This window comes from Corylus avellana, chromosome 10 (genome assembly GCF_965113065.1).
Source record: "Corylus avellana chromosome 10, dhCorAvel1.hap1.2, whole genome shotgun sequence".
Classification (NCBI taxonomy): domain Eukaryota; kingdom Viridiplantae; phylum Streptophyta; class Magnoliopsida; order Fagales; family Betulaceae; genus Corylus; species Corylus avellana.
In genome coordinates this window covers 7,886,643-7,901,211 of record NC_142499.1, presented here as the reverse complement: position 1 = coordinate 7,901,211, position 14,569 = coordinate 7,886,643, and the positions used below count along the sequence as shown (strand labels likewise).

General features: G+C 33.8%; 1 protein-coding gene and 1 pseudogene across 3 annotated transcripts; both read right to left on the bottom strand.

Annotated features, from left to right (window-relative positions):
• Positions 1–1,957: 1,957 nt before the first annotated feature.
• On the bottom strand, positions 1,958–4,175 carry LOC132162258 (nudix hydrolase 16, mitochondrial-like; annotated as a pseudogene).
• Positions 4,176–4,757: 582 nt separating this feature from the next.
• Positions 4,758–14,064, bottom strand: LOC132162081 (Transmembrane amino acid transporter family protein). 3 transcript variants are annotated; one of them, XM_088511484.1, is made up of 12 exons: positions 13,672–14,064; positions 9,418–9,695; positions 8,866–9,080; positions 8,167–8,190; positions 7,900–8,080; positions 7,598–7,817; positions 7,375–7,510; positions 7,260–7,276; positions 7,006–7,154; positions 6,361–6,404; positions 5,962–6,024; positions 4,763–5,237 (listed from the first exon to the last, which is right to left on the bottom strand). In XM_088511484.1, the coding sequence occupies exons 1-12, from the start codon at positions 13,854–13,856 to the stop codon at positions 5,145–5,147; spliced, it is 1,605 nt and encodes a 534-aa protein (XP_088367610.1). In that variant the 5' UTR covers positions 13,857–14,064; the 3' UTR covers positions 4,763–5,144. The 3 variants fall into 3 exon arrangements, with proteins under 3 accessions (XP_088367609.1, XP_088367608.1, XP_088367610.1); XM_088511482.1 differs by lacking the exon at positions 7,260–7,276 and having other exon boundaries at positions 4,762–5,237; positions 7,006–7,113; positions 7,612–7,817; XM_088511483.1 differs by lacking the exons at positions 5,962–6,024; positions 7,260–7,276 and having other exon boundaries at positions 4,758–5,237; positions 7,006–7,113; positions 7,612–7,817.
• Between the last annotated feature and the right edge of the window lie 505 nt (positions 14,065–14,569).

Genomic DNA, 14,569 nt, shown 5'->3' with positions numbered 1-14,569 from the left:
CCTTTGGGTCAAGGATGATTAGTTTCAGTGTGAAGGTTTTACTTCCATGGCTGATAAAATAAAAGTTGGGAATATGGGCTATCTATGTATTAGATTGAGTTTGCCTGGAGCAGATACGTTATATAACTGAAGTTTGGGTCATATGTATTAGCAAATGTTGAAGTTATATATAAGATTTAATTGAAAGATTTTTATGTTTGTCTCTATGACGTTGTAACTTCATAGTTTTGGTTATGATTTATTAGAGTTTTATACTCTCTGATGTAAGAACTTTATACTCTTGATCTTTTTTCAAAAAATGAATATGAAAGATTCCCCTAAAAAAAAAAAAAAAAGGACGAGAGAGAGAGAGAGATAGAGCGATATCAAGTTTAATAAGAAAAATTTCAAGAGAAAAGGCTGAGAAGATTGATTGTGTTTCATTAGAGTAGGCTTTGTGTTAACTTCATTATTCCTTAACTTTTGTCGACTAATAAAAAAGGGGAAATACTATATGTTTTTTTAAATATTCTTATGGTGTTTCTTGCTCCTAAGTAAATATTACTTTCAAAAAAAGTAAAAAACAAATTGGCCCCATCGATCCCTTATTTCTCTCACCCAGTTTTTAAAAATAATATTCACTTAAAGATCAGGAGAACACTCAACATTCTTAATAAAAAATGACGATGTCCCATTTTTTTACACAATTTTTCTACAATTATAAGTTAGTTTTTATTAGTTGAAAAAAGTTAAGGAATAATGAAGTTAATACAAAGTTTTTTTATTTTTTATTTTTTATTTTAAGTGAAATGGCAACAAATTAACCAGAATCCTGTTTATGTTTGCTCGATTAATCTACTGTGGTGATCAACTTATGACTGACTTATGATGCTTCTAGACAACATGTATTTGCGATTATTACCTTGGCTATTTTATTTTTCTACTCAAACAAAAGATAGGGGAAAAATTATTAAAGTAAAAGAGGGCCAACAGTGTTGTTTACTTATTGAGTCGTGAACTTACCTTCAACCTATAAAATATTATTTCTCAGAGGATACCGGTGCAGGAAACCGGCAAACAAAGTAGTTGGTGAACTAGCCTCCTGGAGTAACTATGATTGTTCAGTTTTTGGTTTACATGTAGCACCATGCACAGTTGGACCACTTTTGATTTGTATCCATGACTTATGTAATCAATGATATCAGATTTTTTATGTGTAAAATAATGTTGCAATTAATTATGAAATGCTTGTTCTATGTATTTGAGAATGAATGTATGTAGTTTTCAAGGGGTAGCTTAATTGACTGGAACTACACTTTATGAAACAGAGGTTACTAGTTTGAATTCCTCTTACACTCCTCTTGTGTGGAGGACATGTCAAAATAAAAAAAAAAAAAAAAAAAAGAATGTATGTGTTATAAAGCTGTGTTGTTATTTTGAGATAGGGTTTTCACTTATCAATTAGGGTTGGCGTTTCAGGTTTATGTCGATTCGCTTAATCTGCTAACTCATTAAAAGTCAATTATGAGACAATTAGTTTAGTTATACAAGCTAAACTGTTCAACTCTTACATAACTCATTTAAATAAGGGGGTGATACGACCCATTTGTTAAACATGTTGTGTTGAGTTGACCAGACTAGACCATGTAACCCATTTAGTAAATAGGTTGACCCAAACTCGGCCTATTAGACCCATTATTTGAAAACTAACTCAAATAATGAATAATTTGTTTGACTCGCCAACCTAGCCGTTAGTGTTTTTTTTTTAAAAGAAATTATTATTATTGTAAAAGAAAACAACATTAATTGATTATTATATGGGTAAAACAGGTCACCCATGGGTCTTGACCTTGCATTGAGCTGCTTATTAAACGGGTTAATTCCAACCAATCTTTATGTTATTATGATCATTATTTTTTTGACATGTCCACACAAGAAAAAAGAAAAAAAAAAAAAAAAAAACCCTAGAAATTCCTCATCAATTCTTCTCATCTGGGGTGGAGCAAGGCGAAACAAGGTGGTTCTCTTCCTCAAGGGCCTCTCGCATCCATAGGTGCTGGCAACGCTCCTTTGCTTGAGGAATGCTCTGTTCTGGCCAAGACTCCAGCTCCTCCCTCACAAGCAAAGCAAACATGGCAGCTTTGCATATATAACCCTTCTGGACTGAACTCATCTTGCAGGGTTTTGCTCTTAAAAAATTATTACCCCAGAAAATACTGGAAGAAACAATATGGAACTGCTACACAAACATGTCAAAATTTCTAAGTAATTTTTAAGGGCAAAGATTTCCTTTAAACTGAGTTGAAAGAACTTGTTCTAATCTGGTCTATAAAAATGTCACATGTGGCCCTTTGCTTTGTAATAAGCATGTGTTTTTTTAAATAGCATGTGAATATATTAGGACTTGAAAAATGCTAACTATTAAAAATGTGACATGTGACTAATAATAATTGAGTATATTTTCATCAGATTCTTGAGTTTTATGTTGTATATAAGTTTTGAGCAAAAAACTGTCCTTTTTATTTTATGAACAATAAGTGTTTTTTTAGAAGTGAAGAAGAAGCTTTTTAGAAAGAGAATTCTTTTTGGCTGCTTTAGTAACATGTCACATTTTTAATAGGGAAATGATAGGTGGATATTATTTTATTTTTTAAAAAAAGACAATTGCTCTTATTTCTCTCACTTGGTTTTTATAAATAATATCTACTTAGAATTAGGAGGATACAAGAAGAACACGAAGATTTTTAATATGTAACATTTTTAAAACCGTTCAATGCAAAAAATGCATAAATTCACATAATTTTAAAATTTACAATTTTTTTTTTTAAAAAAATTGCATGGATCATATTATCTATGAATAAAGAAAGAAGCACCCGCAAAAGGAAACAAAAGTAGTATTTTTGATTTATTCATACCATTAAAAGCTTATGTTTTATTAGAAATATGATCCTCTGGTCTATTCTGAACTAGAGAATATTTAGTTAATGGTCAGGATCTTTCTAGAGATATTTTGAGATCATAAATAGGACATTTATCCATTAGTAATAATAATAATAAAATATTATATATATTTTAAAAATAATTAAAAAACAAAATTATAACAAATTAAGGGGTGGCTTGAGAGCCACTCCCAGCTAAAATGGGGTGGTCCGACCACCCCCTATGGCCAAGATGGGGTGGCCAACCACCCTTTTTTTTTTAATTATTATTTTATTATTTATTTTCTTTTAATATGAAATGATATTTTATTATTATTTTTTGCTAGTGAGACATGTGTTTCATTTGTGACTCTAGGATTTTTAAGAAGAAATCTTAACCATAAACTGAATATTTTCCAATCCAAAATAGACTGAAGAGGATCCTGTTCCGTTTTGCTTGCTCCTCAACGGTCTCATAATTTTCCCACCCACCCTATAATCAAACAGATTGCGTGCATATTTTCTGATCATCATCTAAAAATATATATTAATTTTGCATGATCATAATTGATTACCTTGGGAAAGAGAAGACCAGGCCATTGCCAATCACTCTTCTTCTCAGACCTTAAAAATAATAAAAAAATAATAATAAAAAAAATAACACCCCAGAAGGCTTTCATTCATGTATTCAGGTGGAAGGAAATAAGGAATAAAAAAATAAAAAAGAAAAGAAAAGAAAAGAAAGAAAAAAAACACCCCATAAAGCTTTCATTCATGTATTCAAGTGAAAGGAAATAAGGAATACACATGCCATTGTCATTGTCATTGCTTATGTTGTTACCAAACCAAAGAATATGAATAATTATTCAATTTCAATTTCTTGTATTCTTAGTAATACCCATTCCTATTCCTAAAATGTACTAATCCTGTGTACCAAACGTAGTCTTACAATATGAACAACTAAATTATTTTTAAGACACCCTGCCCCATTTTGTTGCAAAGTCTTGTTTTAACACATAAAATTAGATAATTATAAAAGTACATTAGCTATGTTTGTTAATGTGTTTTAGGTGGTGTTTTTTGTTTTTGAATTAAAAAAGTGTTTTGATGTGACATAAAAGTTAACTATTTTTTTTTTTTTTTAAAAAAAGGTCTCGTCAACATGACATAAAATAGGATTTACTGGTTTGAATTTCTCTGTTTTTTCTTTTTAATAATATGAAGATATGATAATCAATATCATTTTATGTTTATAAAAAATTCTTAGTACAACCCCATTTTCTCATATACAATTTTTCGTATTTCTAAGGGGCAAGTCAATCAGCTAGAAACCTTGTCTTATAAAGCAAAAGTCACTAGTTCGAATTCTTCATCCCTTATACGAACATATTAAAAAAAGTGATACATGCCGTGTCATTTATCACAGAATAATGTAAATCCCACTTTACACCTTTTGAAGATAGAAGACTACTAGTCTACATGTGAATTTTAATGGCTTCAATCCAAAAGTTGAAAATGACAAATGCCAATTCAGTTTGATTTCTGTGCTCTGTGCCTGCAATCTAATGCGCAATAATGCCTTCTAGTACACTTCAACTACATCAACCTCATTTGGCCGAAAAATGATATAAATTAGCACCAACTAATATAAATAAGAGTGAAAGAATGTTAAAAGCTTATATACTCATTCCGCTTTATTCATATATAAATTTTAGGTACAACTCACATTTAAAAATCAGCTTACAAGAAAGAATGTCAAAAGCTTATATTCATTAAGATTACATTTAATTCATGCAAAACACTTGGAATTGTAACATATCAGCACGTTTCTAAATTTGACGTTCACGGCGGCCCACTTTATCCCACAGGCCTTAAAAACTGGCTTGCAAGAGAATAATGTCCAAAAGCTTATATACACATGATTAAAATTAGACTTAATCCATATAAAGCACTTAAAATCGTACACATTCCAAGCCCAATGTATCCAATCTACTGCCATTAGCACATGCATGTTATAAATATTGATCGATGTGTTTACCAGAAAAAAAAAAAAGAAAAAAAAGAAAAAAAAAAAAGTGTTTAATACAAGTCCTTAAAGGCTACATGTAAATAAAATAATGCACATCAGCATCCAAAAAGGTCTAATTCCTGGTTATCATTGACTTGAATATTTGGTGCGATGAAAAAAGAAGAGACATGGGATAAGTACCCATCAGCATTACTGAGATGTTGAACCAGATGAATCTTTCAGTAACTCTTCACAATGTCTGACACAGACGAATATGTTCCAAGAATTGCACAAATGGTGCCCAATACAGCTATTGTGGTACTCAAAACAATCTGATTATGTGGAGGAAGAAAATTAGTGTAAACAAAGGAAACCAATCCAATATACATGCAAAAAAGGACATGAAAACAGTAAGTTACATAGAGGCTCTGGCTTTTCTGGAAGAGTGCAAGAACACAAAAAGAAACTCTACTTAAACATGCCCTATTGTAAAAACATGTTTGGAATTCCAAAAAGAAACGTAAAAAGTGTTTTTAGTACTTAAAAAGCACTTTTAGGAAAAAAGATTGTTGGTTTGGTAAAGAAATTTGAAAAGCACTTTTTGCTCTAACAGAGTTCAAAACTGCTTTATGAGGGAAGCTTGAAAATGAGGCTATTTCTATAAACAAATTTTATTTTCAACACAATCCCAAACAGACTCTAAGAGCCGGTCTTGCATGGGAAATATATTAAATAAATGTCTCAATGAATTTTGATTCAAGCAACCAAGTGAGACTTGAAAATGCATTCAGGGGGGTATTTATGACTGCAAATTTGGTATTACTTATTAGTCTTTTAAAGCCATGCAGCCTCAAGATCCAGTCAAACAGAAATCCTTTCTTTTGGTTTTGTAGGAGTTTGAAAGGAATAATCAGTCAATTACAATTCAGGAATAACCAATCTCTTTGTTTTTTGTAATAATCAGTCAAACGGATTCTTCCTCCTGAATGTGTAGGATAATTTTCTTGCAAGATGATTTTGCATAATAATGAATATATTGGGAAAAACTCTGCTTACCTGTGTCCTTGTAGCTTTCTTCCCCACAATTTTTAGAAAACATAAAGCAGGCATTATTATTGCCTGGATGAAAGCAACATCCATTACATAAAACATGTTAGTTTTGTTTCATGTTGGCAGAAAACATCACTATTCAAGAACAAAATACCATAAACCGAGTGAATTCTGTATTGCAAGTTTAGATTATATCAAATAAACAAACTACATTGGCATAGAAACTTAAATGTTATTTTCTGTCATTTTGTCCTCAGTACTCTTTATTTAATGAAGTGTTCTGTAAGGAATCACCATTAAAATATGTAGAATCTTATACTTAATTCACTGTCTGGAATTCTTTTACAAGAAATTGAAATTTGTGGAATACAAATATGTATTTATTGGACAAAAGTGTATGCTTACCACAATTATACTGAGGAGAGAACCAATTAAAGCCATTACAAGACCTGCAACAAAAACAGAACGACTACTGAGTGATCGAGTTCAGTCACTCAGCACCAGAAGATGGTGAAGCTGGTCAGGAATAAGAAAGAGGCAACAGAAGCAGCTATTTTCACTAGCTCCTTACAACTAGAAAGTTTTTCTAAGAAGAAAGTACGAGAAATTAATCGTCAATAGTTCACAGGAACATCAGCAATCTTGTATGATACATCACCCCCACACCTATATCCCACTGTGAAGCATAGTTGACTTTGGAATGATGTGGTCAAAAATCTAAAACTCCCAATTTTATCAAAAACTACTTCAAATATACACAACCTTCCCTACTTGATTTTTATTGCTTATGAAGCCAGAGAATATAGTTTCCCTTAGATTCCATAGTTGATGCAGCAAGTTGACTGCTGAATAGGTTATATAGCAAATTGTGCAGGCAAATGAACAACTTAAAGAAAATCATATAATATGAAATTTACACAAAAGACATTTTTTTTTTGTCCAGAAGCGTCTGATTTTCTGATGATATTTTGATACCCTTTACTGTCTAACAAATATAAGATGAAACTAAATCTTGAAGTATTTGCATCAAGTCAAATTCCAAAACTTTACCAAAAACTGGAAGAAGAAAGGCTGCACAAACCGAAGAAATGACAAGTGTTGTTCTTAGGAGAACGAAACACCACACGCTAGTTGAAACTCTCACAGGCAGCAGCTCCTCTATACTTCTTGCCAAAGGGTTCATCAACAGTGCATATTTGTTCAATGTCAAGGAATCAAATTAACAAAATAAATGCAGAAAATGACAAAGCAATGTAGTCTAATTTGATTACAATAATGAATAATATTTGCAAAAAGGATATTTAGTGCACGGATTTATAACCTGCCAGAAAGTAAGAAGTCTTGCTTATAAATCACATAAAATAGTCACCAACCCAGAAAATCCCATTTTCAAAGAGAATCAACAAATCTCATACTTACGGTTGTCCAAACTGCAACTTTGGAAACAAAAGCGTCTGGTGGCATATTCAAAGTTATCTGGGACAATGTGTTTTGACCAAACATGAGATATCCCATGACTGCGACACCCCCATATATCAAGACACATAAAAGAAAACTGCAGAAAAAGAAAAGGCTAAGCCATGAGAGATAGAAAGGCAAGCAAAAGGTGTAAGTGTCCAATTACAACCACAAATTTGTTCACCATATTACGATTGCCTTGTTAAATTTCGTCTTGTCAGCCATGGATTGGTATATATTTGGAAACACAGAATGCCCGGAAAAGCAAAATCCGTACACACCAATGACAAATGGAATGCCACTCCATTTTACTGTCTGAGCACTTTGATGGAACCCAATTCCATCTGTTGTACCAAGGAAAATTACACACAGAAATATCAAAATTGTTGCAATCACCCCACCAGCTGCAAAATAGATAACAATAATTCAGATTTTTGCATAATTTCATGAACTCAATGGAGACCTGACAGAACAAGTTTATAACACCTGAAAGGTATGAGATCACACGGAGATCCCTCAACCAAACAGTTGGCAGAACAATCAGGGCAGTTAGAATTCCAAACAAGTGCATAGAGTCCAGATGAACACCACCCCAATCCAATGATGTTCCAGGAAATAGCTTGGTAAGATTATCTCCTTCCAAGATAATAAATTCGACACAATAGGACTGCACATATGGAAAACAAATCTTATCAACCTGACTAAGAACTAAGGGCATAGGGTTCAACCAATCAGAATAAGTGTGTCACTTACATATAATTCACCGTACAAAACAATCTGCAACAAGATCCAAAAATACATTAACATCAGAGATATTGGATACAAAACAAACAACCGAGATATAAGTAAAACAAACAGCATATATGTAGCATTCTTTTTCATCTCCCAAGATTACCACTATCGACAGAATAAATTTATTGTAGACTAATATCATGTCTTGAAATACAAAATGAGCCAACCAAACATTACATAAAATTGAAACCATCAAATTTCAACTAAAACATGTAAAGTAGATAGTTAACTTGCACCAAATACAATGTCCAGTTAGAGTGCGTTTGGCATTATAATTTTGTAAACAAAAAATTTAAGTTTAAATCAAATCAGCCAAAAATGCATCATTTGGGAGTGTTTTTTAAAATATTGTGATTTAAAAATGAACAAAAATCTACTTTTCAAATCATAGGCAATGAGGTGCATTTTTAAAAACACACAATTTTAAAGATTAAATTGAAATTTTAAAGGCCAAATTACAATTTTACCAAATGCTTAACGCATTTTTAAAATTCGTGTTTTCAAATCGTACGTTTTGAAATCACATACCCAAACGGACCCTATCTGAAAAGGAAGAATAGATAGATTAGCAGCGTTTTGCCATCAATAACTATAAAGAACTATCTTGAGCAACTTATAAACAAGATATTGTGCTTCCATCTGAAGTTACAAGCAACTCACAGATATGAAAAGACGTCCATATCTTCCAAAGGCAGCTTCTCCTAAATCCGGGAAGGTTATGATACCTGCTTTGCTCTCGAAACAGTATTTCATGAGGGAGGCAGTATAATAACATACAACTGCAAAAAAAAGTAGCACTACCAAACTTGCCCAGCCACCTTCTTTTATAGTGTAAGGAGTAGAAAGAAGCCCAACTCCAGCCAGTACATTAATTCCTGCATCATTATTCCAAAGACAGCCCAAAGATAAAACTTCAAATTACAGAGCATAAACGGATGACAAAAACCTCATTCATAAGATTTTCAGTCAGGTGAGCTATTACTCAAAGTTGAAACTTTGCTTTCCATGGTATGAGAAACATAAGTAGATAAACCAGTGTGAAAATTTGTCTTACACATTAGACATTCTCCCTCTGCAATGAATATTTTTTACTGACAACTTTTCACAAATATCAGGAATTTCTCCATCAGTGGTGGAGCCTATTATATATCAAAAAGAACCTCAGGTATATCAATTATAATAGTAAGAGAACCCTAGATTAACATAGGTTACCATTGAAGACAGTCTGAGTAAGGCTACACCCATGACCAATGGGTAGCTCCCCAGTAAGCTGCTGTTTATACAATGAGGCTCTCTGTGATAGTGATGATTGTGCTCTTGAGATACTATCCAAGTCTTCCTTCTGATAATCAGAGAGTAAAGGAGACTTTCCATCCAGGTCTAAATTGCTTTTAGTACGATCGTCAAAGCTTGAATATATAGCACGTAGACCTTGTCCAAGATGTACAATACTTGGTGATGCTGAGATGGTATAAGAATCAGTAGTCTCTCTGCCAGAAAATGAAAAAAGACCAAGGAGAGAAAAAGGTTGAGTACTTGAGTGCATTCAATCTACATAGGTTGAGTACTTCCTGCATTGCATTTGGATGCTTAAGTTATCATACATTATTTCAGCGAATATCAATATTCTTCTTCTCACAGGTGTAAAACACTCATTTCAAATTCTATAATTCTAGAAGTTACTTAGGATTGCTTACTTCGTGTGTGCAAAACACTCATCTGCAGATTTGAATGAACATAGAAACCAACTGAAACAGTATCCCAACAATGTAATTGCCAGTTAATTCACGTTGGTCACATACTAGGAACAAATTTTATAGCGTATATCAAGTGGCTAAACAGAAATACAACTCACAAAGGAGAAAACCAACACCAAAACTAAAACAGACAAGCTTATCTGAAAAGGCAACAGCTCTTGGACAGCAACCTCCTGCAATTTCTGCTTTGCAGAAACAGCAGCTTCACAGAACAGGGAACAACACATCTAAACCAACCGAAAACAACAGCTAATTAGGCCAGCACAAAGAGCTTTATTTTCACTGTTATCCTTGAAGTTACCCTTCCACAAAAGCATGGGGTGCTGCTGTTTGCTCACAGCTCACAGCTCTAATACTTTTTCCCTTCCATTCCCTTACTCCCTTATCCAAAATATCATCCCACACCAGAGAAATATGTGATTGATTACATTTTTCCATAACAGCTTTCCAAAGCCTTTTATTATAGCGACAGCCAAAGAACAAGTGATCTGCTTTCAATGCAACCTCTACAAAAAAAAGGCATTTGTATTCACCTTGAGCTCCCCATTTCAAAACTCTGTCCCCAGTGGTAAGACTGTCCTTTATAGCTAGCCAAAGAAAAATAAACCAAGCTCCACCAATCAACTTCAGATTTTTTTCTCTCTTATAGCTTCCCAAGTACCCCTAGTAGAATAACTCTTTGACTTAGATGCCAGCCAAATTGGAGTAACCCTACCCCCCAGATTTAGCAAATGCAGCTTGCTTTGAACATCAACCAAAGCATTCAACCTTGCAGGCTGCCAAAACCAATCTAAGTCTCTAATAACACTTGACAATTTAGCTTCAAGTTTACTTCTAAGCACACCATCCTGATGCCATAGGTTCAACCAAAGGAAGATTTTGCTACCATCCCCAACCTTAAACTTTAAGAGATTCTTAGCAATATCTCTAAGTATAAGTGTTTTCCTCCAACTTCAAGTAACATCTTTAGGACATATGAGCATGATAACTATTTGTACTTCGTATGTATGTACCAAATGTTAGGACAAGATTGCATCAATGTCTTATACAACACATTCTAGAGTAAGCAACAAGCATGGTTAACTATTAGCTGCCACAGAGATCACTAAACATTATAATATAATCAGAAGACTGAATTACCAAACCAATCCTTCACAACTCTCAGAAGCTGTAACAAACACGGCATATAAAAACAGGGCTAGTAATAGTTAGATTTTCTTTGAAAGTGCTCATCAAGCTATTCAACACTGACCTCTCAAATGTCATCATCCAAAACAGTTCACCATAAACTTTAATAGGGGGCATAGTCCCTCAGCTGGCACAAGGAAATTGATTTAATGGAATTATCATCCCCTAAGCCAAAATGCTTCCATGCAATCTAGTTATATTACATTGTAAATGACCCATGCACTTTTAAAGTGGTAGAAAAGAAACCATTGCCAGTCTAAAACTTTTTTGATACAACTTGGACACATTTTTGGATCGAAAAATTTAGTCTGAAATGAAATTCCACTCATTTTTTATTGAATCTGAATAAGGAAAAAAATACAAAATTATTCGATATCTATTGATCTTGGATTTGTAAATTCAGTTCAGCACTATGATGCCTAAAGTAACAAACTAAGGATAAGATGACAAATATTTTACAAGTTGAATAAGATTACTGACTCACATCACAACTCAAGAAGACTAATTAGACAATGTTAACTCAATTGAAATCCTGTATTACCCAATAAAGGCATACTTGTTGGAGAGTGACGAATACCTGATACGAAAATTTGGAGTTTAATGGCATTCAGTCACGACTATCACTAGCAATCCCCAAATTAATTGTGCATTAATATTACAAACACCAAACAGCAGAAACAGAAAACTAGTCAGACTGTTTGGTTCAGTCTCCAAAGCTGGACCCTTGTGGATTGCTTGGATTAGAGAGAATTCATTGAAGGGGGAGAGTTTTTGGCAAATTAAGATCCCTTAGAATTGCTCATGGAGTTGGAGAAAGTTGCTTAAACTTCAAGAAATTGCAATGGGGTTTACAAAGCTCAATGTAGGGGATGGAAAATCTATTCATCTTTGGATGGATAGATGGCATCTGGATGGAGTTCTTTTTGACATATATGGATTCTGAGCAATATATAATACGGAGCTCTATTAATGCAAAACTGGCAACTGTTATGAAGAATAGAGAATAGTTTTGGCCAACGGCAAGGTCAGATGACTTGGTAAAGATTCAGGGAAAGCTAGATTTGGTTGAGAGGAGTGATAATGATAAGCCAATATGGGTTATTTCTAAGAAAGGTATAGACATGGGATGCTATTAGATCAAAGCAAGCTGAAGTTTATTGGTGGCAACTGGTGTGGTTTCCTCTTGCTATACTGAGACATGCAATCATTTTATGGCTTGCTATGAAGAATAGTTTATCCACTGGAGATTGGCTATTGCAGTGGGGCTATAAAGGTGATACTCTATGCACATTCTGCAGAGGGTGTATTGAAGATAGGGATCATCTCTTTTTCTAGTGCAGTTTCAGCAAGAGAGTTTGGAGAGAAGTCTTAAGAAGATGTATGGTAGGTGACCCTCCTTTAGTTTGGGAATAAGTGATGAAATGGGGAATTATAGATTTAAAGGGAAGAAGTTTAATTGTTAGTTTGTGCAAATTGTCTTTTGGGACTGTAGTTTATCACCTATGGAAACCAACAAATGACTTAAAAGCATAGTAATGTGGTGAATTTCGAGGACCAGAATTTGAAAAGGAAAGATTGGGAAAATAGAACACGAGCCTTGGGAGCTGGAGAGTTCAAAGAATCGATCCTTAATAAATCTCAATGCTGTAGGTGGGGATTTCAAGATCGAATACTATGTAAATAAGCTCTAGTTTTGTTTTGTAAAGAAAGAGTAGTTTGTTTCTGATGTATGGTAGATACAGAGTTTGTAACGGGTAGTTAGTAGGTGGCTGAGTGGATGCTTGGTTCTTTAGTTATTTTTTGTTGTTGTATGGTGGATTGAGGTGTTGTGTTCTGGACGATAAGTCGATAGGAATAAATGAATTTGATCATTTAATTTACATTATAACACTCCCACTTACATGTAGTTCAAACTCTCCTTAAGTTGGTGGGGTTCAATACTTGAAATATAACTGAAATGGTAGGTGAATAACAGAGTCAAGCTTCAAATCAAACTAATGACCTTTAGCATAAGCTGATAGCAAAATATGAAATTAATTATTTAATTTATATTTTAACATCAGAGAGTGTGTTGTTTAATCTGTTGTTGATTGGTACAAATGATGCTTATTCATTCAAAAAACAAATCCTGTACTTTTTATGATCCAAATGAAGCCTAAAATTTTCAAACAAACCAAAAAATGTATGAAAATACACATTCCAATAAGAAGAAAACCAAAATTCCATTTCAAAGAGACGCACTTTCCAGATTAATCTGGAAAGCCTTGTAATATATTCCTTGTGTGCAAACAACTCCTTGAGGCGCTGGAATATTACCAGATCCTTGTGGAGTGAGCACTTTCCATTAGTCCAAGGTTTACCTGACAAAGTGCAGGTATACCAGACAAGGGTGTATACACGAATTGCCCGGCCTCGGAGAACTTCCTCGTTATATATAATTATATATCCCAGAAAATATCTAACATATATTTTCTATAAAACTAACACAGCGAAGATTATTAAAAATGAAAAAAATCCCCACCTGTAACTCTGCGGCCATTGCTGAGAAGCGAAAGCATCAGAAGCCGAACCCTCGCCATTTTCAAAATCACTGCTAATAGCGCTACCGCCGCCACCAATATTGTTCACATCAATACCTTCATCATCACCATCCTCATCCAAGAAGAACTGTCCAGGGTCTCTCCCATTACCCTTTTCTGCAGCCATAACAAACAAACCCAAGAAAGTAGACAGAAATCCAAGTGTTTTAGGATTGAGGGTGGGATGGGAGGCTGAGATTTTGCTGCTCCTGTTATTCAAGGAGATTCACTGACATCTAAGGTATCTAGAGTCCAGACAGATGGGTGGTCGTGAGAGCATGCATACATAATGTGAGAGGTGTTCTTGAGTTTTGGATTTTGGAGGGAGGGAGAGATCACGTGGCTTCTTTTTGTTTTTTTTTTTCTCTCTTTTGTTTCGTTTCATTTGTTTAATCCATGCACTTTCGTTTGATTGGTCTAGATTCGTTTTAGTTGGAATTGAGTTGGAATTGAGTTGGAATCTAGACGGTTCGAGGCGACCGGCGAGTCTGCTAGTGCATTATTATTTATTACCCAATTTTAAGTTATTATTTGATTTTTTTTTTTTTTTTTTTTTGAAGGGAACAAAAATTATACACCATTAGTTTTGTCCTAAAAATATAAATATTTTTCTATATTTCTTGAAGAGTAATGCTAATTAATGGTACCTAAGGGTAGTTCAATCGGCTGAGGACCACGCCTTATGAAGCGAAAGTCACTAGTTCAAATCTATTTTCCCCTCTTGTGTGGACATGTAAAAAAAAAAAGTATCCAGAGTTGGGTAGTGACGTAAAATGGAATTTGAGAGCTCATTTCGAGTAGAAAATACTACAATTCTTCACTTAGGGTAAAAAAAAAAAC

Bases quoted from the DNA above. Each gene is read 5' to 3' on its own strand.
- LOC132162081 (XM_088511484.1), bottom strand. From the start codon at position 13,856: ATGGCTGCAGAAAAGGGTAATGGGAGAGACCCTGGACAGTTCTTCTTG. The intron at 8,191-8,865 runs GTGAGTTGCTTG...ATCTTGTTGCAG, and splicing joins ATGGACGTCTTTTCATATCT to ATTGTTTTGTACGGTGAATT. The intron at 7,511-7,597 runs GTGAACAAATTT...CTTTTTCTGCAG, and splicing joins AACAAGGCAATCGTAATATG to TTTTCTTTTATGTGTCTTGA.